The sequence below is a fragment of the Nicotiana tomentosiformis genome, chromosome 7, assembly GCF_000390325.3.
Source record: "Nicotiana tomentosiformis chromosome 7, ASM39032v3, whole genome shotgun sequence".
Lineage (NCBI taxonomy): Eukaryota > Viridiplantae > Streptophyta > Magnoliopsida > Solanales > Solanaceae > Nicotiana > Nicotiana tomentosiformis.
The window spans coordinates 104,208,164-104,232,418 of record NC_090818.1 but is presented as its reverse complement, the minus strand read 5'-3'; the positions used below and the strand labels follow the sequence as shown (position 1 = coordinate 104,232,418).

Genomic DNA, 24,255 nt, shown 5'->3' with positions numbered 1-24,255 from the left:
AAACTCCGGATTTGCTGGGCATAGATTGCTCATGTGACCTTCTCCACAGACTTCACAAAATATTTGAACTTGTTGCACTGGCTCGGCTTGTTGCTTGTTAATAACCAAAGTCATCTGAGTGACTTTGTTGGTCAATGTAGAAATCTGCGCTGATAATGCCGAGACGACATCTAACTCGAGAACCCCTGCAGACTTTTACACTATGTGTCTGCCCATCTCTCATTGCCAATCCGGATTACTTTTGGAGAATTTGTTCAATAATACATATATCTCGTCAAAGCGTTTCTCCAATACTTGACCTCCAACTGCAACATCTACCACAATTTTTGTTTCAGAATGTAGCCCTTCTATGAAAGTGTGAGCTAACACTTCGTTTGTCTGATTGTGATGAGGACAGTCTCTGAGTAGCCCCTTGAACCTCTCCCAAGGTGAGTATAAAGACTCTCCCGCTTTCTGTCTGAAGGCAACTATCTCACTTCTAATCTTTGCAGTTTTGCCTGAAGGGAAGAACCTTGCGAGAAATTTCCTTGACAAATCATTCCATGATGTAATAGAATTAGCCGGTTCTGCCTTCAGCCATCGCTTTGCTTCGCCCAACAGAGAGAATGGAAAAAGTGTGAGCCTCACATAGTCTGGAGTGACCCGATTAGTGATATAGGTATCACTAATCTCCAAGAAGTTCAGGATATGTTGTTGTGGATCCTCGCGTGGAAGACCCATAAACTGCCCATTCGCATGAAGTAGCTGGATCATGCTCTGTTTCAGCTCAAAGTGCCCAGTGATTCTGGGCTTCACTATGCTAGAGGTGACATTAGCAATGCTGGGCATTGCCACCTCCTGAACAACCATATGTTCCTCTGCCATGTTCACAGGAAATTGAACAAGTGCGTGAATATTATTCGTGTCCATTGCTTCCCTCAACCTCTTATGAAATGTTCTCTCAGGTTCGGGGTCAAAGCCTTGAAGTCGGTCCTGGCTTCTGACCCTGCGCATTCAATCAAAGTTCCTGAGATCAGAGCAACAACCAAGTAACATTAGACTTGACTAAATAAACAAACAAAGCAAAAACTAGAAAGTAGTCAATATTCAAGTCCCCGGTAACGACACCAAAAATTTGTTACTCCCAAACGCACACGCAAGTATACATGGTCGTACAAGTAATAAAATGATAAGTCGAGTGTCGAACCCACATAGACTTATATCAACTACCCACTAGATTCACCAAGATTGTTATTCAGTCAAGCCAAATTCGAGTTCAAGAATGTGGTTATATTAAACTATACTTCTAAATAGTAACTAAATTATCAAGCAGTAAAATGGTTGTTGTGTATTCAGTAGAGACAAATATTCCAAGATTGTGATCGATTCACCAATCCTATTGTGTTCTAATTAACTCTCCCTTTCATACAATTCACTCATGGTTGCTAATTAATCGATAATTGCTCTCATAGCCTTCTCCCGAAGTACTACTTGCCTATATTCCTACGGAATTAATCTATCAAGAATGCATTAAGATTACGATATTAAATTAAGTACGGTGACTAGGTATATTTCTATCCTAACCACAAATCCGCCACCCTAAGAGTTAAGATCATGCTCTCTTCAATTCTTCTCTAATCTAAACATGGCTTTCCCAAGCATAACATAGATAGTAAATAGAACTTAACTGTTGACTAGACAATTAAGTAATTAATCACAAAATTGAAAAAATAATCATATATTAGTGAATTATAATCAAGGTTAAGTCAACGTTAAACAACAATATTCACGGTTAAATCACAACCCCGAAACTATGGGTTTTAGCCACTCATGATAATATCAAATAATTTTATAAGTGTTGGTTAATTGAAAATACTAAGAAAAGATGAAGAAAATTGAGATCTCTTCGCACCCGGATGTTTCTCGTGTGTATTCTCCCTTCAAAGTGGCGTCTCCCCTCTAAAAATAAGCTTAGTCTTGCTTTTATACGTGTTGGGTAGGTCTAGGGCCGAAATAACCTTGTCCCGGGCAAAATTGGACAGAATTCACGCCACCAGCGCCCAGCCCAACGCTAGGCGATGTCCCTGGCGCTGTTAAATTGGAGCACACTGTCTCTGGTGCCACAGGTAGCGCTAGGCGCTGGCTGTGGCGCTGGAAATTTCATTTTTTGCTTTTTCGTCCGTTTTGGCTCTAATCTCGCACCTTTCACCCCCAATTGCTCCCGGATCATTCCTACACATAGAAACACCTCAAATTAATATAAATCAACACATTTTACATCCTAAATCCACGAATCAAAAGTAAAACATGAGTGATATACATATAAATATATATAGTTTAAGCTAAATATCATTCGTCCACCTTTTGGTTCGTAAATACCCTCAACATTAATTTTAGGCTTAAAACTACCCCTTCTTACTAACGACACAATATGTGGGTCCCACTTTTAATGCGTTGGCAATGTGTTACTGGACCACATGTCATTACCAAAAAAAAAAAAAACTTATAAGTATCTTCTTTCCCCACCATCTTCACCTCCCCATTTGCAGACACGATCGAAATTATTAGTACACGAGGTCTAAACTCGTTATCCTTTATTATATTTAAAGCCGTATATTGTCGTACGTTTAGCGGTGCACAAGGTCTAAACTCGTTATCCTTGTATTCTTGTATATTGTCGTACGTAAATTATTGGTGCACATGGTCTAAACTCTTATGAGTATTACATTTCATGAAAATTAGGTTACTAAAAGCTGCAACAAAATGAGAATGTGGGTGAATTTCGTTTAGATCTGATGGATTTGGGTGAGATATGTCATTTCCCTTTCTTTGGCGACTCCCCAGGAGACACATTTTGGACTTTTTCAGACAAGTCCCCACATTTCCTTTCATTCCTTTGCCCCCACCTACCTCTTTTCAATACTTTATTCTGAATTTTATAACTTTAGTTTTATTTGTTTATATCTCACTTTATAAGGCAAGATTGAAAGAATATAGTACGTGAAAGTTGAAACCTTCAAACAGCCAATTTTAGTATATAAATTAAATAATTTAATTTAAAAAAATATATATTACCTTGATAATTCATTTCATTTGATTATAGATAATTTATAAAGGATTACACAAATAATATATTTATTGCATTAATTAGTTCAGTGAAAACATTATGTTTATGTATATATAATGTTTTTCCGAGCTAAAGTCCAAAACCAGCTACAAAGCCTTTTTTTGCATGCCTTTAACAGTTTTAACTTAACTTTTCTTCTTGTGTAAGTTGATCCATGACCATTACAATAATTTCATACCAAAAGTGCTTTGTTTTTACCGTTAGTGGCTATGATTTCATCAAAAAAAAAAAAAAAGGCAACCAAAGTTTGTGTATGGTATTTTACAGTTTAGAGACTACTTTCGGGTAATTAACTCTTCTAAGTATGACTTAAGATTATGATTTGGGAGGCCATCAACGTACAAACATATCTACATGGACTTATTCTTTTAGTTTCTCATTTTGGTAATTAATGAGTAACTACTTTGGAACTTACTATGCAACACAAATATCTAACATAGTCATACATAATGATTTTTTTTACAAAGTGGCGACGGGACGTCTAACTTGTAGAAATATATTTTTTTCAAGTCGATTCAACCATCCGTTCGTAGAGTTATTTATTCGATCGCAAACATTTTGGGAATACCTTTAGACTTATTATTTATGAACTTGTTCAGAAATACCATAAATTAAAAGAATACATGAGTTTGTCGTTTGAACAAATAGGATCCTTCAGTTCCTTTGAACCAAAAGACAAAATAAGATTTGGTATAATAATGTATTTTTTTTATATTTCTATTTATAATGATTTTTTAGTAACTAAAACTATGGTATAAGAAAGAATTAATCTGTGCCCAATCTAAACCTCCAACTTTAAAAGTGAACTTTTTGTCACCATAGGGTAATACTTCGAGGATTTTGAATTGTGAGTAACACTTAGCTTCGATCTAATTTGAGAATTCAGTTTAATATGTTTGCTTTCTTTTATTTTCATTAGAATTAGAAGTTTTGCACTGTTCTTGACATGAATTTGGTCAGTGTAGGGGCAAGTGGACGGAATTTTGTCCTCTTATCTTAACCTATAACTATGAGCACAAAACTTAGTCACTTGGGTTAAATTAAGGCAGTTTTAACTATCTTGAAGTCAATTAAGAATAAAGTGCAAACTATTTTTTCAGATCATGAGAACATAGCAAGATGCTTATAAGCTATTAATAACTGATTAATAAAATTAGATCATATCAAATCCAATGGAATTCTCTAAATTTCCAGATATACTTATAAGCCAACTAATGTAATCGGTTTTAGCTATATATACAGTTACAAATTTCTTTAAAATATATACTCCATTAAAGAGGAATTTATTTTCACAAATGTGTAATGAATACATTAGTTCCCCTATCAGTTGTTATTATTATTATTATTATTATTATTATTATTATTATTATTATTATTATTATTATTATTATGTATCCTAAATCCATTTTGTTTGACTAATCTGGACTATCCTCGAATAGACCACTAAAAGAATAAAGTGTTTTATCTAAAACAGTACTCATTCTAAGAATTCAGTAGTCTTGTACCTACTGTAAAGCTTTGAAATTTTGGTATTTTTTGTATTGGACCATCTAATATTCGAAATTTATTAATTCAATTAAAACAAATTTGTCTCAAGTGGGAGCCATAGGAATTTTTCAATGTTTACATTCAATTTTTTTAATTAAAGATGAAAGAATCTCGTTCATCTCATAACACTTCTAGGTGGTGCAACACTTTGTTACTCTTCGATGTCCGGTGCACGCATTGAAATTTTAACTAATCAACAATTTAGGTCCCATAAGATTTTTATTAAACGAAAAAAATGCTCAAATTTCTTTATTTAGAGCAGTGCTGAATCTGACGCGAGGAGAGAGAGAGAGTATTGTGTATGGGTCAGGTGAAACATAACAACCCACAAGTAGCAAATGGTAAGCCCCACGACGATGGGACTCAAAATTTAGTGCTAAAAAACAAAAAAAAAAGACACTGAAAAAGAAAGCCCCCCCAAAAACAAAAAGAAACTCCCTTAACCAACAAAGAGGGAAAAAAAGTAGATAAGTTTTTTTTTTCTTTAAAAAAACACACACACAACAAATTAAAAGAAGAAAAAGCAAAGAAAGCGAAAGGAGATGAAAGTGTGATGGGGTGATTTACTTTTGCTTTCTATCAGGACAGGAATCTTTGAAAATCCAAACTTCTCATAAAAGTAAATGAATTTAAATAATACATTTCTTGTTAAAAAAAATTACTAACGGAAAAAAGTGAAAGTTTTGATTCAGCTGGGTGTTTGGAAATGCTTAAATTGAGATAAGTTAATTTGTGGTGTGTTTTCACAAAATATTCAACGCTGTTTCAAGAGTTAGTAAAATTGTAAGATAATATTAGAAACCTTTGAAATGAGAAAGATACATGAATGTTGATTATTATTTTTAGTTTCTCTTTTCTTAACGTAATTTGGAAATGATTTAATTTATTTTGCATTCAATTTTATTTCAAGAACTAGTCAAGTTAATTCGTATTACATCGAATAGTTTTTGAATATTGGACAAAAGTTACTTCATTCTCCATTTGAATAAAGTAAATTGTTTAAGGTCATCGTATGGCATTATTTAATAGGTTATACCTAAAGATTTTAAGGTCATTCATTCACAATTACTATAGATATTAACCGGTGATAATGTGTTTGTGTATAAAGATTAAGAGCCCGTTTGGATATAAAATTTGATGGAAGTTTTTTTTTTTAAAAAATATTTTTTTTGAAATCATCGTTTGTTTATAAAATTTTCAATTTTTACTTGAAAATTCAATTTAAAAATTTTCGAAAATTTGAAAAACTCCAAAAAACCATTTTTCAAAATTTTTACTCAAATTTCACGAAACTTAAAAAACAATCAAAACTAAAATTTATGTCCAAACACAACTCTAAATTTCAAATAACATTTTCAATTGAAAAAAAATTTCAACCATTTTTAAGAATTTTACAATTCTTATGTCCAAACCCCTACTAAATGTTATACGTACTTAATATTGTATTAGTATTAATTTAGAAACGTATGAAGGGTATATTGGTCATTCCAATTAAGTAAAGAAGAGAATTTAGAGAGAGAAACAAGAAAAGAGAATCTAAAGAGAGATAGAGAGATTTTCTTGTTTCTTTTAATTTGTCTCTCCTTCCAACACATTCTAGTCTTCTTCTTCACTCTCTCTTTCTCTCTCGCTCTCTCTCTTACTTGCCCGTTGTGAACACAAATTTCTGCAAATTTCGGTTTTCTCCTCACTTCTATACGCCCTGGTACATAATGCTGCTGTAACTAATATGAGCAGAGTGCGCATTGCACACAGCACCATAGAATTCGCCGGGAATGAATCCCACCAGTGTAGACCCAACACAACCACCGCCGCCGCCGCCGCTGCTGCAACCACCGCGCTCCTCCTTCAGTTGCGACCGTCACCCAGATGAACAATTCACCGGCTTTTGCCCTGAATGTCTCTGTGAACGCCTCACTACTTTAGACAATAACAGTAATAATAATAATAATCCTTCTTCTTCTTCTCGCCGTCCTTCTACTTCCTCTTCTTCTGCTGCTGCTGCTGCCATTAAATCCCTTTTCTCTAAACCTTCTGCTAATAATCTTCCTCCTAAACCGAATATTAAACCCAACTCCTCGTTTTTCCCCGAGCTTCGTCGGACTAAGTCTTTTTCTGCTTCGAAAAACGAGGCGTTGGGCTTTAATGCTTCTGCTTTTGAACCCCAACGGAAATCCTGTGACGTTCGTGTTCGTAATACTCTTTGGTCTTTGTTCTCCATCGACGACGAGACAAAAAGTACTGCTAAAAAACCCACTTGTTCGCAAAACCCAAATGATATTGTTAATGAGGAAGAAGAAGAAGAACCCGAAAACGATGAAGAATTAGAGGCTGTGGTGGATGAAATAACTGAAGAGGAGGTGAAACCAGTGGAGAACAAGGTGGAACCAGAGATTGTAGTAGAAGAAGTGGAGGAGGTGAATAACGGGGATATATTGAAGCCGATGAAAGATCATATAGATCTTGATTCGCAGGCGAAAAAGGCTTCAGTTGCAGGGAGTTTTTGGTCAGCTGCATCGGTGTTTAGCAAGAAATGGCACAACTGGAGGCGAAAACAGAAGCTGAAAAAGAGAAACAATGGCGAAAATTCGGGTACATTGCCTGTAGGAAAGCCTATTTCAAGGCGTTATAATAATAGGGATACCCAATCGGAGATAGCGGATTATGGTTTTGGGAGAAGGTCTTGTGATACTGATCCTCGGTTTTCACTCGATGCTGGTAGGATTAGCTTTGATGATCCGAGGTATTCTTTCGACGAGCCTCGTGCTTCTTGGGACGGTTATTTGATTGGCAGGAGTGCTTTTCCTAGAATGCCGCCTATGGTTTCAGTGATAGAAGATGTCCCTGTTGTGCAAATTCCCCGCACGGATAACCAGATACTGGTTGAAGAACCACCACGTATTTCAATGAATTCTATCAATGAGGATGAAGGTGGGGTCCCTGGAGGTACTACTCAGACTAAGGAGTATTACTCTGATTCGTCTACGAGGAGAAGGAAGAGTCTTGATAGGTCTAATTCAATTAGGAAGACTGCAGCTGCTGTCGTGGCTGAAATTGATGAGATGAAGGCTGCTGCAATGTCTAATGCTAATAAAGTAGTATTGCCTGCTGTGAGTGTGAGTGATCAATTTCATGGAGCCAAAGTGTTGGTTGGTGAGAGGGATTCAAATTCGTTTTCGAATTCCAATTCTTTGAGAGATGACGGCTCTGAGACTTTTGAATTGACAGGTTTTAGGGATAATTGTTCAGTGATTGGAAATGGTGGGGAGAGAAAGGGGTCGTCGAAAAAGTCAAGGAGGTGGGCCTGGAATTTATGGGGGTTTATACATAGGAGAAGTAGTAGTAATGGGAACAAAGATGAGGAAGATGATAGGTATAGTAGATCAAATGGAGTGGAGAGGTCGTTTTCTGAATCTTGGCAAGACTTGAGGACTAATGGTGATGTAAGAGGTGGTATTAATAGGAAGGTGTTCAGGAGTAATAGCAGTGTGAGCTGGAGAAGCTCGACAAATGGTATTGGTGGATCATTTGGTGGGAGTGTGAGGAAATCTGGTGTTGAGATGAATGGGCATGTAAAGAAGAAAAGAGATGATTTTGTGTTGGAGAGGAATCGGAGTGCGAGGTATTCACCTAGTCATCTTGATAATGGACTCTTGAGGTTCTACTTGACACCCATGAGAGGCAGCCGGAGAGGTTTACCAGGAAAAAGTAGGCCAAATGGCTCACACTCAATTGCGAGGAGCTTACTTCGACTGTACTGATATCCAATCCAAGGTCCTTAGTGCTTCTTTTGATCAAAATGTTAATTTTCCTTGCATTTGTTTCCATATCCCTTGTGCCAATGTAATCTCGCGACAATGCATATGTCATCTATGTACTCCTTGGATTTTTTCTAATAACAGGAAAAGTCTTTTCTTTGTCATAACCTTTCCTTTTAGTGCTAATATTATGTCTCTCATTTCACCCTCAATGATTTTGTTTCATGTCTTAATTGAGTAGGATTACTGTGTTTGTACATACTTCTGTTTCACTTAATTTTGTTTTGCTGATTTTTACCTGTAAATTCGGAGTACCTTCAGTTGTCATTAGTGTTATTTGAATGTCCAAACCATTCAAAAATGTTCTTACTATTGGATATGTATGAGCAAGCATATTACTGTAAATGGAATTATAATTATGGAAGTTGGGGATTGTATCATGTTTGGTAGTATGACAGCCAGGGTGTATCTTTTTGTTACCAATCTCACGTTACTTGGGTCCTTTACGCTGCTTTCCTTCTAAACGTTTCCACATTTCCACACTTGTATTATAGGAGAAATGCAGCAGATCTCTCTTAATTGCTAGGACTTCTAGATGATTGACTTTATACGTTGTTTAACCCATTTTTCATACTCATAACAGCTATGATTCTGCTATAGCAATGTTGCCAGTAATGATATGTTCCAACTTGTTCTGTGCATATACCGGAAAATTTTATTTGGAAAACTGAAGCCATCAATATGGCTGTTATAACAATGATGTGAATTTCCAAAGGTTACTTAAATCAGCTAATCTTTTGAGATTCAGGATACATGAAACCCAAGCTCTTGACAGGTACACTTGTTAGTGATTTTCATGATTGTTGTTTGTTGAGTTCATTGTTCTGTTGGTCAGCGTCAATTGCTCTTTTCGGACTAGTCCTTGTCAAGGAAACAAAACATAGTGGATCACCCACCCAAAAAAGAAAAACAATAATGTGGTGTGGATCAAGCTGTTAAAAGTTTTTACTTGACTAGATAAAGTTACATATCCAAGGTTGTGTGCTTATGATGTTCATTGTGTATACCCTGCTGGAACTGACATTAAGTTTCTTTACCCTTTTTTATCCAGGAATGAGTTTGAGGCTTAGGATTGTACTACAAGCCGCTTATCTTTCTTGGTAACTGAAAATATCAGCGCGCAAAAACTGCCTTTTGAAAGAAGTTTCAGTTGCTAATAGGCTCTATGGTAACTCAGTTTGAGAATCAGCAAATTTATGTAGAGTATTGAATGGCATTACTTTGAACAAGTGTATTCTGGAAACTCTACCTTAGACCTTGTTTGGAAAGACTGCAGTTACACTACTGCTAAAGTTTCAAATAGGGGGATTGTGTAAAAAAAAACTGCACAAGATTTGTCTTGGTTATATGTAAATGTTCACTTAATTAGTATATGTAGTGTCCGCTCTTAGTTCAGAAGACTTGGATTTTTCTTGCTTTCTCAATTGGGGTGTGTATGTTTCATTAGATTTGGTTAGAAATGATAAAAGATAAACTGGTGGATCTGCTGTAAGGAGAAGTTTTTCTCTTGATTCCCTTATTTCACAGCAAATTCATACCAATAACAACGCTTCAATCCTAATTCAATTGAGTCGGTTATATGAATCCTTAATATCCATTTGTTCCATTTGGATTCATTACATGTGAATGCGCAATGTACATCTTTTTTCAATTTCATCTTTCCAGCTAGTTCAGAGGCATCTCGTTGTAATTCTAAAACAACGTAACATAGCCAAAGTATAATTGAGCAATCGACATGATATATTTGCTCACATTTCAAGGGAAGATCATAATTTGCAGGAATAACTATGATATAAATGGTAAGATTCTATTACATGTTAGAGATTTTATCTCTTTGGAGAAAAGCTATGGATTGGTCTGAACTCTGGAGAGTTTCACTATAGTTTTTGCAATATTACCCATAAAAATCTTAATGAATGCATGGAAAATGGAGAAAAGGGAAGAGTCTTAGCGAGCGATTGGACATAATTTAGTTAAGATTTGAAAAGAATAAGTGTTTGGAATTGTGTTAAACTAGTAAATTTTTGTAAGTTGAAATTGCGTTTGAACATGCATTTTTTTTTTTAAAAAAAACTTGAAGTTTTATGAGTGGAAAAAAAAAAATTTACCCAAAAACTGCCCTAAACTGGATTTTGAAAAGTTGAAAAAATAATATTTTTTTTTTATAAAAATTGATCATATTCCATTAACAAACAATATTTTCAAAAAAAAAATGAAAGAAAATTATCAAATATTATGGGAGTGAAGAAACCAGCTCTAAGTGGAAATCCAAGCATTATTTGGCCTAATTCATCAGCCTAAACATTTCTTTCCTTTCTTCTTTTGAAAAGGAAATGAAGTGAAAAAGAAAAAAGAATACAAAGCAATGATTATATGTCTAAATACTGAGGTGTTTTCCTCATCTTAATGGGAAATCAGAGTACTAATAAAGTCGGCAAATCCCTAAAAAAATTCTAAATATGAGATTGAGAGTTTCATGTTTGTGTCCACTTTTTGGTGTTTCTTTCCTCAATCAACTCATCAAGTAAAAGCTCAATGATCAAAATATGCTGCCTATTAAAGTCAAAAAGTGAGGGAAAAAATTAAAGAAAACATCAGTACATGTTTTCTACCTTCAATTCATGACCAACAAAAAGATGAAAAAAGAAAACAAAAGAGGCTCAAAACCCAATGCCAATATGTCTACTTTCCTCCTCCCAATTAAGTCCTCTTCTTTAGTGGAAATGGTTGGCAAAGATTTTCTTGGAGATTTTAGTAGGGTTTGCCTTCTTTTTCAACAGTTATGTACAACGTGGATGAGGTGCATGAAAATTGAAAATAGTTTTACGAGTCTCACAATTACATGTTTTATTATGACCTTTAACTCCAAGAACAATAATATTGAACTCATTGTATTTTTAATATTATAAGTCCATATCTATTATTGTTTGCAATTTTAGAAAATTTTATTCATAAATTTATACTTCGCGTCCAAAATACTGGTTCACAGTACATCAAGATTGCATTTGCCTCGCTTGTTACGGACGAAAAATACTTGATAATTTCTTTCCATGTACATAAACTTTAATAGACAGAGTTATTCGATATCAATGCTGATGAGAGGTAGCAAGTACGCGGTGAAACAGTTTTTATTAGCTTGAGTTAATTGTAATTGATTACTAATTGAAGAGGCTGTAATTGATTACTACGATCACCAAGTCTTTTCATACTTACTTTTTAAATATGCATAGTATTAAATTAAAATGTAAATAAAACTGGAAAAAGCAAGTATTAGAATGAACAGGTGTTTCAACAAGGCAAACCGCGTAGATTTCTCAGGAAATGTCTTATTGTGTCTTTGAAATGTCAAAACCCACTTTCTGGTTTGGGCTGTTCTGCAATGGTTATTTAGCTCACTGGGCCACTCACAGTATAAAGTCGGGCCTTTTTTTGTTGGACATCTCTTGAGCACTATTAAGAGATATATTTTAGAGTAAAATTCATTTGTAGTTACTCGGGCCAAACTTATATCACCCGGTAGCCACAAAATGACCCCATACAAGTCATAGCATAAAAATAATAATAACGGCTAGCAATTGAAAAATCTGATACCATAAGCTCAACTAAAATGGAAAGGAAATCACTCCTAATCGATTTTGTATCCTATATTCACGTGTTCAGTACGGAATCTTCAACCCCCCAAACGGTATAAAAGTCACCCAAATATTCACATTATCAAAAAATTCTAGGGTTTCTGAAGAGTAAACCCAGAGCAGAGCTCCAAAAAAATTCACGCTAAAATTCAAAGTGTTTGCACAATTGCGGCATATAATCAGGTTAATAGAGTTGAGATATCGTTCTGAAATTGTGAAATTGATACAAAATTGACAGACTCAATTAATTTCTATGGAGATTGTGAATGTTGGAACTACTGTTCTAATTTTGATTCCGGTTTTACTTCAACACAGTGGTGAGTGGGTAAGTGAGAGTAAATTTGTTAATTTCCTTGTTAGGTGTGCCGATCAATTCGGACTATGGCTATGGCCTATGAGTATTTTGTTGATGAGATATATAAGCAATTGGGTAGGGATTCAATTACAAGTGAGATGGAGATAAAATATACAGTGAAGAATGGCTATGTAGCAATTCCAATATACAATGATATGAATGTGCGCTTATATATGGAGATGGAAAAGAAAAACCTGGATATCACTGAATATCCATTATGCATAACGTTGAAAACTGTGTATTCAGGTGTTGATATTCATATTCAAGTTCATACTTGGGTGGTAACTTACTCGCAACAACTTCAGCTGGTTTACTGTCACGACGCAATTTTCCCTCGGTGTGACGTAGTGACGGCACCTAGTCTCTACAACTAGGTAAACCTAATATTTTTTATTTTTTTTGCGGAATAGTGAAATAAAAATATAAATTTAACCACCTATTCAAAAATACACAACAAATTCCAAAAACCGGAACATCGTAAATCACAATGTGATGACCCAAAATGTCATCTTTAAAGTTAATAATTAATTCTGTGTTCTAAGACCTCGAAATTTGATTTCGCACATACGCCCAAGTCCCAAACTACGATACGGACCTACAGGAACTGTCAAAATACTGATCCGAGTCCGTTTGCTCAAAATGTTGACTAAAGTCAACTCAGTTGAGTTTTAAAGCTCTATTTCATATTTTAATCCATTTTTCACATAAAAACTTTGCGAAAAATTTTACGGACTGCGCACGTAAGTCGAGGAATGATAAATAGTACTTTTCGAGGTCTTAGAACACATAATTAATTATTAACTTTAAAGATGACATTTTGGGTCATCACACACAAACTACAGAAAGAAAAATCTAGTATCTCTATACATTAGAGTCTAATAAGGAAAAATACATAAGATAATGGACATGAGAAAGAGTAGAAGAGGACTCCGAGGTCTGCGGACACGGCAGATATACCTTGCAGTCTCCAAAGCTGCGCCGGCTCACTGATAGTGCAATTGATAAGGAGTACCTGGATCTGCACACGAAAAATATGTGCAGAGAGTAGCATGAGTACACCACAATCGGTACCCAGTAAGTGCCAAGCCTAACCTTGGTCAAGTAGTGACGATGTTAGGTCAGGGCCCTAATGGTAAATATATAATAAAACAAGATAGAGTGTAATACCGCAATCAAATAAAGGCTAAAATTTAACAACAATGAAATCATAGAAGGTAACAACTCAGTATACAGAAACACAACAGGGGATCTCTCTAGATACCGTCTCGTAGTCCCAAACGTAAATGTGCAGTACAGGGAGATCTCCTGGAATACCGTTCCGTAGTCCCAAAGTAAATATACAGTATAGGAGGATCTCCCGAAATGCCGTTCCGTAGTCCCAAAGTAAATATGCAGTACAAGGAGATCTCCTGGAATACCGTTCTGTAGTCCCAAAGTAAATATACAGTACATGGGGATCTCCTGGAATACCGTTCCGTAAGCCCAAAGTAAATATGCAGTGCAAAGTTAGAAATACAACTACATCATGAAATCTTACGATTTAGACTAAGTACGAGTCAAGGAAGAAACAGAAAATTCACTAAGCATGCTGCACAGAATTCACATAACAATTAAGACACGTAGACATGTTGTATTAGACTAAACATGATAGCTACACATATTGGAATAACTCAATTAAGAATGAAAATAGATTAGTACTCATTAAAATGGTATAACTCAAAATAACAGGAAAATATGTTGCTGCTAGGTAAGAAAATCGGGTTAGCATGTGTACGTACTCGTCACCTCACGTACACGGCACTCACATATCACAATAGTTCCAAATCTTAAGGGGATTTCCTCCACACAAAGTTAGGCTAGCCATTTACCTCGAACCAAGCTCAATCAATCGGTAAGAATACTTTTTCCTCGAATATCTGATCCCGAATGGCCCAAATCTAGCCAAACACAATTGCATATAATGAATACAACCATAATAAACTAATCTAATTAATGAAATTAATATTTAAATAAAATTTCCAAAATTAACTCATAATCGTGGGGCCACATCTCAGAATCGGATAAAAGTCACAAAATCCGAAAGCCCATTCACTCACGAGTCTATCCACATCAAGTTTACTAAAATCCGACACCAAATGGTCCTTCAAATCCTCAAATCAAACTCTCCAAATCCCTAGTCTCAAACTCTCAAATTCCACCTTAAATATACACTAACTAGGTGGAAAAATAAATGGGGAGGCAAGATTATTGATCAAAATAAGCACAAGGGATCTCAAGAATTCTCTCGAAAATGCTCTTAAAATTCTCCCTAAACCGAGTTTGCAAAGTCCAAAAATGACAAAAATCGTGAAGCCCTTCGGTTTTAAGCACTGCCCAGATATTTTCGCACCAGGCTTGCACCTGCGGGTGCGCTGGTGCAGGAAATGTGCGCATCTGCACAATTCACTTGCCCCCTCTTCCTTCGCACCTGCGATGAAAAGGCCACACTTGCGCGTGCGCGCATGCGGAAATCCCTTCCGCTTCTGCGGACCTTGCGTACCTGCGATGGCCGTAACGTATCTGCGGACATTGCAGATGCGGAATTCACCTCGCACATGCGACCCTTGAAACTCCTCCACTTTTATGCTTCTGCGCTTGCCTCTCCGCACGTGCGATCCCGCACCTGCGGTCTCTCCACCGCAGGTGCAAAAATATGAGATGCCTGAAGACTTCAGCAACAATACAAATCCAACTTTTTGATCCGTTAAGCACTCGAAACTCACTCGAGGCCCTCGGGACCCCAAACAAACATACCAACCAATCCTAAAACACCATATGAACTTAGTTGACCCCTCAAATTATACCAACTAACGCTAAAATCACAAATCATCCTCCGATTCGAACTTAAAGAACTTGAAACTTCCAAATTCTACAACCGATGCTGAAACCAACCAAACTACGTCTGATTGACCTCAATTTTTTTACACAAGTCATATTCAACATTACAGACCTACTCCAACTTTCGGAATCGTATTCCGACCCCGATATCAAAATTTTCACTACCGGTCCAAAACTCTAAAATTTCAACTTTCGCCATTTCAAGCCTAAATGAGCTACGGGCCCCCAAAACACATTTCGGATACACCCCTAAGTCCAAAATTATCCAACGGAGCTAACAGAATCGAGAAAATTCCATCCCAAAATCGTCTTCACATAGTTTCGACTACGGTACAAATTCTAAGACTTAAACTCTCATTTAGGGACTAAGTGTCCCAAAATACTCCGAAACTCAAAACCAATCATCCCGACAAGTCACAATAGCAGAAATAGATATGGGAAAAGTAGTTAATAGGGGTTCGGGGCCCTAAATCTCAAAACGACCGGTCGGGTCGTTACATTTACAATGTTCTAATATAGAAGAAGTCACAAAATTAATATTGTTGAGATGATGAATAATCATGGAAAAGAAGACAAATTTGAGATAATGAAGGAAAATTGTATAATAGACAACCCACAACATGAAGAAATTATAGAAGGTCAGTTATATTGGGGCAAAGATACACTCATTAGTATAATAAAGCACTACACAATACAGGAATAATGTCAATTTATAGTGGATAGATCATCTACAACAAGGTATGATTTCTACGTATGGGATTGTACTTCTCTATAATTTTATGTATACTTCTTGTATAAAAAAAATGTATAATTATTATATAATGAGATTGTATATTTGTACTTCTCTGTGACATTGTGTATACTTCTTTATATAAATGTATATAAAAAATATAATCATTATGTAATGAGATTATATATGTGTACTGCTCTGGGACATTTTCTATAGTACTTTTATAATAAATGTAATATAAATGTATAATAATTATGGAATGAAATAATACAAATTGAATGACTGCAATGAGTACATTTATTGGCCTAGGAAAAAATTATAACGAAGTACTGAAGGAAAATAGCAGTTTGTCGTAGAAGACGGCAGTAAATATTCTTTTATCATGTCTTACTTCATACACCCGAATAACATAATTTGACAAAAATGCATTAATACTTGTCATACCACTGTTTTACTAATGATATCTATCTAAATTTAGGTGAGGCCTTCAACTGATTATGTATATGTAGTGATGAAAGCTGGACAAAGATAGAACATAGTCTCCATGCAAAAAAGGGATGCTCGTGCAAACGGTTTCAAGTGGATGAGATTACTTGTCCACATGTTATGGCTGTATTGGACTACACATAGATAGAAACACCCAAATATTGTTCTGCCTAATATACCAAGGAATAATTCAGGAAAACATATGAAATGCCAGTTAATCCACTTCCAGATGAGACTACATGGGACCTTCTAACAGAGGTGTTAGATAATTTGGTCCTACCACCGATAGTAAAGGACAAATAAGGAAGACTGGCGAAGTCGCGACGCAAGGGACTTTATGAATATCTGTATATTGAAACAGTTACCTGTGGACTGTGTGGAAAATAAGGACACAACAGAAGAACATACAGGAATGCTCGAGACAACTAGTAGATATTGCTACAATGATTTAGCATTTTGTAATTATTTTCCTTGTGAATGTTACAATTAAAATATTAAAAAATAATGAGATTTGCAATCAGATTCTCTTTAATGTATGAATAAGGATACTACTTTCTGTCATAATAAAAGTATTGGTAGAAGACTAGAAGTTTTATTTCAAATACTGTTAAATTGATGTTTGTATCCTTTAAGTTGTTATTTTGCTTGCTAAAAATTGGGTATGTATAAATAATATGTTTATACAATATAGACTATTACTATACAAAACATATACAAATAGATTATCACTATACAAAAAATATACGAATAGACTGTCACTATACAATATATATACAATTTATATATAGTTTAGCTGCCCCCAAACTTCATTCACAAAACTGCCTAGAATAACTTAGCAACACCAACTAAATTTGCAAAACTTGTCCAAACAGATTAAAACTGTAGAAGTTACAAAACTACACAAAATCTGAAACTTTCAAAATTCTACTATTAACTGAAAATAAACAAGTCGCAATTAAAAGTAATATTCAACATTTGCATTTCAAACATATTGTTCAAAAATATCCCAAACAAAAAGCATAAAATGTGATATAACCATACAACTGTATACAATCATAATACAGTATCAGAACCAAACTACTTCATCTTAAACTACATGTGAACTTCCCGCTAAACTATCCCAAACTATTTCATCTTGCCCTTCAACTTGCCCTTTTTCTTGATATCCTTCAAAGTTTTGTCATAACCAATGGAATGCAACTTGCCCTTTTCTTATTATCCTTCAAAGTCTCGTCATCACCAATGGCATGAGACTTGCCCTTTTCTTGTTATCCTTCAAAGCCTCGACATCACCAATGACATGCGACTTACTTTTTCTTGTTATCCTTCAAAGCCTCGGCATCACCAATGACATGCGACTTACCTTTTTTTGTCAGATCCTTCAATCTACCAGTAGACTCGTCGTCACTAACTGCACGTGCTCTTTATTTCTTCACTCCATAATCCCATAGCAATATACCATATCGGTTATATATCTCATCAATATCAATAGCTTTAGAAATTCTGTTGCCTTGAATGATGTACTCAACAAATGCAACACTATAAACACCACAATCACTACATACAAGGTCACACATAAATGTTGAATAAGTTAGTATACTATCCAAATAGGAATTGATGTACAAAAATGAAAAAGAATAAAAAATATTCAATAATAATTTACGTGTTATGTTGCGTTGCCAACTCATCAGCGACATGAATCTCAAAAGGATCAGTGGTGAAAATTCCCATAGAATTCTCCTTTGTGTCCCAAAAACTAATACGACGAAGGAAATATGGGAGCAAAACTGAATATGGCTCAATTGATCTCCGAATTACAATATTCTGTCGTGTGTCACATATGGAATCGTATACATAAATGCGTAGATATTTGAATGACAGTCTCGCTAGTATCCAGTGCTACTTATAAGGCAGATTTATAGGGAAAATGACTTCATTAACAGTACACCAAGTAACTTTACATGTTAAAAAATACCCAATTATATACTCAACAATTGGATCTTTTTCAGTAATCAAATTCATATTTCTATTTTTCTCCAAAAACTCTTTGTACAAATTCCAAATCAAGTAGTTAAACCAACAATGAGTAGTTGCGAATCTTACTGGAACATTAGCACTGTACTTCACTTTCTTTCTCAAATATTTAAAAATAAATCAATATGATGAAATGTGAAGAATAAACACACATAGTCAGAAAAATATATATTTATTATACATTCTGACAAATCTTATTTTATACAAGATAGTTAAAAAAACATCAATAAAAATATATTAACTAACCAGGATAGTTTTGATTTACTGAATCACAGAGGAGTTGTCATGACCCAAAATCCATTAAAGGTCGTGATGGCGCCTAACACCACCGTCAGGCAAGCCAACAGTGATTTATCAACTTAATTACTCATTTTAGTATTTTGAAATCATAATTTTCATTAATTAAATTGTATGAAATAAAATTTATAGGGTAAATGATAATATTTACACGAACTACAATAATGAACATGTAACGACCCGACCGGTCGTTTCGAGAATTATAGCCCTGTTTTCCCCATTTCTACTTCTTTTTATGTTATTCAGCTATATTATATTATATCGGGTTAGTTGGTTTGGGACCGGAGTGGTTTCAGAGTGAATTGAGATACTTAGTCTCTTAAGTAGAAACTTAAGTTGGAAAAGTCAACCGGATATTGACCTATGTGTAAACGATCTCGGATTTGAATTCTGATGGTTCCGTTAGGTGATTTTAAACTTAGGAGTGCGTTCGGAATGTGATTTGGAGGTCCGTGGTAGAATTAGGCTTGAATTGGCGAAATTAAAAATTTGGCGATTTCGGTCGGCATTGAAAAATTTGATATCGGGGTCTGAATGGAATTTTGAAAGCTGGAGTAGGTTCGTAGTGTCATTTGTGACATGTGTTCAAAATTTGAGTTCATTCGGATGTGGTTTGGTTGGTTTCGGCATCGGTTGCCGAATTTAGAACTTTAGAAGTTATTAGGCTTGAATCCGAGGGTAATTTGATGATTTGATATTGTTTTGAGTGATTCGAAGGTTCGACTAAGTTGGTATCTTGATATATGACTTGTTGGCATTTTTGATTGAGGTCTCGAGGGCCTCGGGGTGATTCCGGATGGTTAACGGATTTGTCGAAGTTAGAAAATGCAGCTGGAGCAGTTGCTACTGCTATTTTCGCACTTGCGGAAGAAAGCCTCGCAGGTGCGCGTGGGGAGTGAGAAGGTACGGGCAACGCTGGACTAGGCAAGATGCGCAGGTGCGAGTTGGAGGTCGCATCTGCGAGCCCGCAGGTGCGAAACCTGGGGTGCAGATGCAGAGAAGGGAAATGCTAGGCAAGCTTCGCAGAAGCGGAGGAAACGCGCAGGTGCGGTGGGTTTGCCGCAGATGCAGAGTCTGGGTGCGTAAGTGCGTTGCGCAGGTGCGGCTCCTTGGACCGCAGGTACGGTTGCGCGGGTACGAGAAAATGGCCGCAGGTGCGAGGAGCCTAGGCAGAGGGTACATATTGCACACTTCGCTAATTTTGGTGCATTCTTCACCATTTCTATTCGGTTTTTGGACCTTTTGGGAGAGATTTGAAGAGGGAATCAAGGGAATTTTATTGAGGTAAGTTACTTGAGCCCTAATACTTGTATATATGGTGATTTTCCGTTGTTTAATCATTATAATTAGTGAAAATGGGGGGTTAGGGCTTGGAACTTTTGGAGAGTAATTTAAGGATTTGAAGGACCAAACGATGTCGGATTTTGATTAATTTGGTATGGTTAGACTCGTGAGTGAATGAGCTTTCTAGTTTTATAAGTTTTGTCTGATTTTTAGACGTGGGCCCGGGGGCCGGGTTTGAGCCAATTTCGGGCTTTGGTCTAATTTTTTAGCTTTTCTTGTGGAATTCAATTTATTAGCGCATATTGATGGTATTGTACTGATTGTGAATAGATTCAGAGCATTTGGAGACCGAGTCCAGAGGCAAAAGCATTGTGGGGGTAGAGATTTGACCGGTTTGAGGTAAGTAACGATTGTAAATCTAGTCTTGAGGGTACGAAACCCCGAATTTTGTATCATTCTATATTTTAGTGACGCATATGCTAGGTGACGGGCGTGTGTGCGTGCACTGTTGGGGATTGTGATTTGGTCCATCCCGTAGCAACTGTAAAGTTGCATATTTTGTTGAAACTATATGATACTTATATGTTTTAGAAAGAGTTTCTATAAATTGGGCTGAATGACATGTTCGGGCCTTGCGCCAGTGCTGTTTGGACCCTTAGGGGCTTTTTCTTACCATCCTCTCATTGTTTTCGATTGAAAATCTATACTCAGTCATATTTATACTTGTTTACCGCGTAACTCAGTTTTATGACTTTATTTTGATGCATATAAATATTTTGGGCCGAATGCCCTGTTTTACTGAAATGCCCGAGTGGCTTGAGAGGTTTATGACTGAGTGAGGCCGAGGGCCTAATTTGTGAGGATGAGTATGGATCGGGGCTGCCCGCCTGCAGCATACTTTATTATTATAGCACGTGAGTTATCCGTACAACACGTGAGTTGTCCGTGCAGATTATAGCTCTTGGGCTGAAGGAGCCCCTCCGGAGTCTGTACACACCCCTAGTGAGCACAGGTACCTACTGAGTGCGAGTGCCGAGTGCCGAGTGCTGAGTGAATGGGAGGCATGAGTGATTGTGAGGTATGCCCGAGTGGCAAGAGTGATTGTGAGGTATGCCCGAGTGGCACGAGTGACTGTGAGGTTTGCCCGAGGGGATGTATATGAGTGATGTTTATGCCCGAAGGGCTGTTTATGATTTTACCATTTTGCTCACCTTTGCATTTTTCCTCTGTTTGAAAACTGTTGAAAAATATCTTTAAATAATTTTTTTTACTGGAACTGGGTTTAAACGAGATGTTTTGATTCAAATCTTGATTTTAAAAGCATGTGGTATTTTACTGAGATTTCCTGATATGAATGTTATATGCTTTATTGCTCGTCACTACTGCTCAGTCTTTATTTATTATTGTTACTTACTGAGTTGGCGTACTCACGTTACTTCCTGAACCTTGTGTGTAGATTCAGGGACACGGTAGCGGTTATTGATTGTTCTGGTTGCAGATTTTTCTTGGAGATAGCAAGGTAGCTGTTTGGCGATCGTAACCCCTGCTCTTCTACCTCTTATCTTCCTCTAGTTGTATTTAGATATTTTTCAGGCTGAGTTAGCCTTGATATTATTAGACAGATTGTAGTAGATGCTCATGATTAGTGACACCCCGATGTCGGGCTTTTCCTTCCGCACTTTTATTTTGATTTGAACTCCTTTACGAAGGTTTTTATGTTAAATAACATTGAAATTATCTTTGAAATGAAAACATCGGTTTGTTTTGGAAATGAGTCGGCTTGCCTAGTTTCACGATTGGCGCCATCACGACAGGGGTTAGTTTAGGTCGTGACAGAACAACCTGTAGGAATCCCAAAATCTGGTGTCACAAGTGCATGAGCATCAACTAGGAAATATAATAAAATACAATATTTGTCTGGTATACAAATTAGACAGGAGAATATAAATAACTCTGATGGAGACTCTGCAGGCTGCGGATCGTAATATGGAATGCAACTCATGGTAAAGTCTCCGCAATAGCCGCGCCTTTGCACCCAAAAGACCACTAGACATATATGTACCTGCACAAAAAGTGTAGCATGAGTACGTAAATCAATACGTACCTAGTAAGGGTCTAGCCTAACCCCAGAGAAGTAGTGACGAGGGGTCGACATCGACACTTACTAGTGGTCCAATAAGACAGATACAGTAAAAGTAAATAGATGTGAGTTAGAGTAAATAAACGAAATAACAAGTATAAATACGTGGTAAAATTCTCCTCTCAGCAATAACACAATCTCTCAACTAGTAGTTACCTCATCAATCGGAGTATATATATAATGGACCTCACCAGATTGGTCATCATAGTTCAAATCAGGAAAACATACAAATATACTGGTTTCTAGTAAAATATTACGCACAATTTCATAAGGGTATTTTAGAGAAACTCTAAGGCGTATGACCCGATCCCATCACAATGTGCGCACTGCCGAGGGTCGAATGTCACAAACCATAGATACATCTATTATATTGTTGAGGCGAATGGCCTGCTCCCATGAGAGGGTGATAAATAATCATGTTGAGGCGAACGACCCGATCCCATCATAATGTGCGCACTGCCGAGGGTCGAACGGCACGAACCATAGATATATCTATTATACTACCGAGGCGAATGGCCCAATCCCATTAGAATAAGAAGCTTTAACATGTCCTTGACCCCACTCACGAATAAACGTGTGAGATATAAATTTTTAAGGAAAGCCCTTCGAGGAAAACGCATAGCACAGGAGAAATTCGTAAGAGGAGTACAATTATTCTGCAGCTAATCATGAAGCCCGTCAAATCTCTACAATAGCAAGACTATCACTCTACGCAAGTCTAGTCTCAAGTCGCATCATAAAATAAAGTAATTTAATAAGCAAGGGACAACTCAAATAGTACAGTTATAGCATTGCGGGAACCTAAGTCTACCCGGACATAACATGAATCTAGCTACGTACGGACTCTCGTCACCTCGTGCGTACGTAGCCCTCGCAACAAGTAGCAAAAATCAAATACATCACCTAGGGGTAGTTTCCCCTTCACATAGTTAGCCAGGAGACTTACCTCGCTCCGAAGTTCTATAGCTGGCTCCGACGCCAGTCCAACACCTCAAACCGATGCCCGTATCTCCAAAACTAGTCAAACAATGTGCAAATTCATAAATATATACTCCATTACCCATAATTAATCAATTTATAACAATCCCCAACTCCGCTCGAAAAGCCGATGAAGGTTAACCCTCGAGCCCACGTGCCCGGATTCCGAAATTTTTTGAAGATAAACATTACCCATAATATTACGAACTCAAATATATAATTTATTCCTAATTCCATTTCCAAAATCATGGTGAAAATCCAAAACTATCAATTCTAGGTCTTCCTCTTAAAATCCCAAAATTCCCATAAATTTCCATGTGCAAAATCCGTATATACTCCAAGTATTTCAGTAAATTATGTAGGAATTATTTACCTTGCAATGGTTGATGAAAATCTCCTCTTGAAGCTCTCCAAAAATTGACCAAGCCAAGAGATAATGAAAGAAAATGGGCCAAACCCCGTTTTTATAAAAACCTTATTGCCCGAAAAAATTCCGCTTCTGCAGTCCAGAAGGTCACTTTTGCGATGGTCGCTTCTGCGGCTCCAAGTCTCTCACCTGCGAGAACCCAATCCAGGTCTTCGGCCCCTTCTACGGCCCTGATGCACATCTACGCCCACGCTTCTATGCTACCCCACTCCGCAGGTACGGTCCCGCTTCTACGGCGAAACGACCGCATCTACGGCCCTTTTTCTGCAGGTGCCCAACGAAATCCGCTCTTGTGCTTTCCTGACCGTTTTTGCTATGTCGCACCTGCGGCCCTTTTTTTGCAGGTGCAATTGCACCAGTACTCGGGCCCTTCAGCAATACAACAAAGCTCCAAAGTTATCCGCGACTCGTCCGAAACACACCCGAGGCTCCCGGGACCCCGTCCTAACTTACCAATAAGTTCCATAACATAACACGGACTTACTCGGGGACTCAAATCGCACCAAACAATATCAAAATTGCGAATCGACGATTGAAATCTTT

General features: G+C 36.8%; 1 protein-coding gene and 1 non-coding gene across 2 annotated transcripts; both read left to right on the top strand.

Moving 5' to 3' along the window:
• Positions 1 to 381: 381 nt before the first annotated feature.
• Positions 382 to 486, top strand: LOC117281236 (small nucleolar RNA R71). The gene has a single exon (XR_004511849.1). It is a non-coding gene; the product is annotated as a small nucleolar RNA R71 (small nucleolar RNA).
• Positions 487 to 6,215: 5,729 nt separating this feature from the next.
• LOC104115396 (protein OCTOPUS) lies at positions 6,216 to 9,954 on the top strand. The gene is made up of 2 exons (XM_009626016.4): positions 6,216 to 8,428; positions 9,524 to 9,954. Exon 1 carries the CDS (start codon positions 6,430 to 6,432, stop codon positions 8,413 to 8,415), a length of 1,986 nt encoding a protein of 661 aa, XP_009624311.1. The 5' UTR covers positions 6,216 to 6,429; the 3' UTR covers positions 8,416 to 8,428; positions 9,524 to 9,954.
• Positions 9,955 to 24,255: the final 14,301 nt, after the last annotated feature.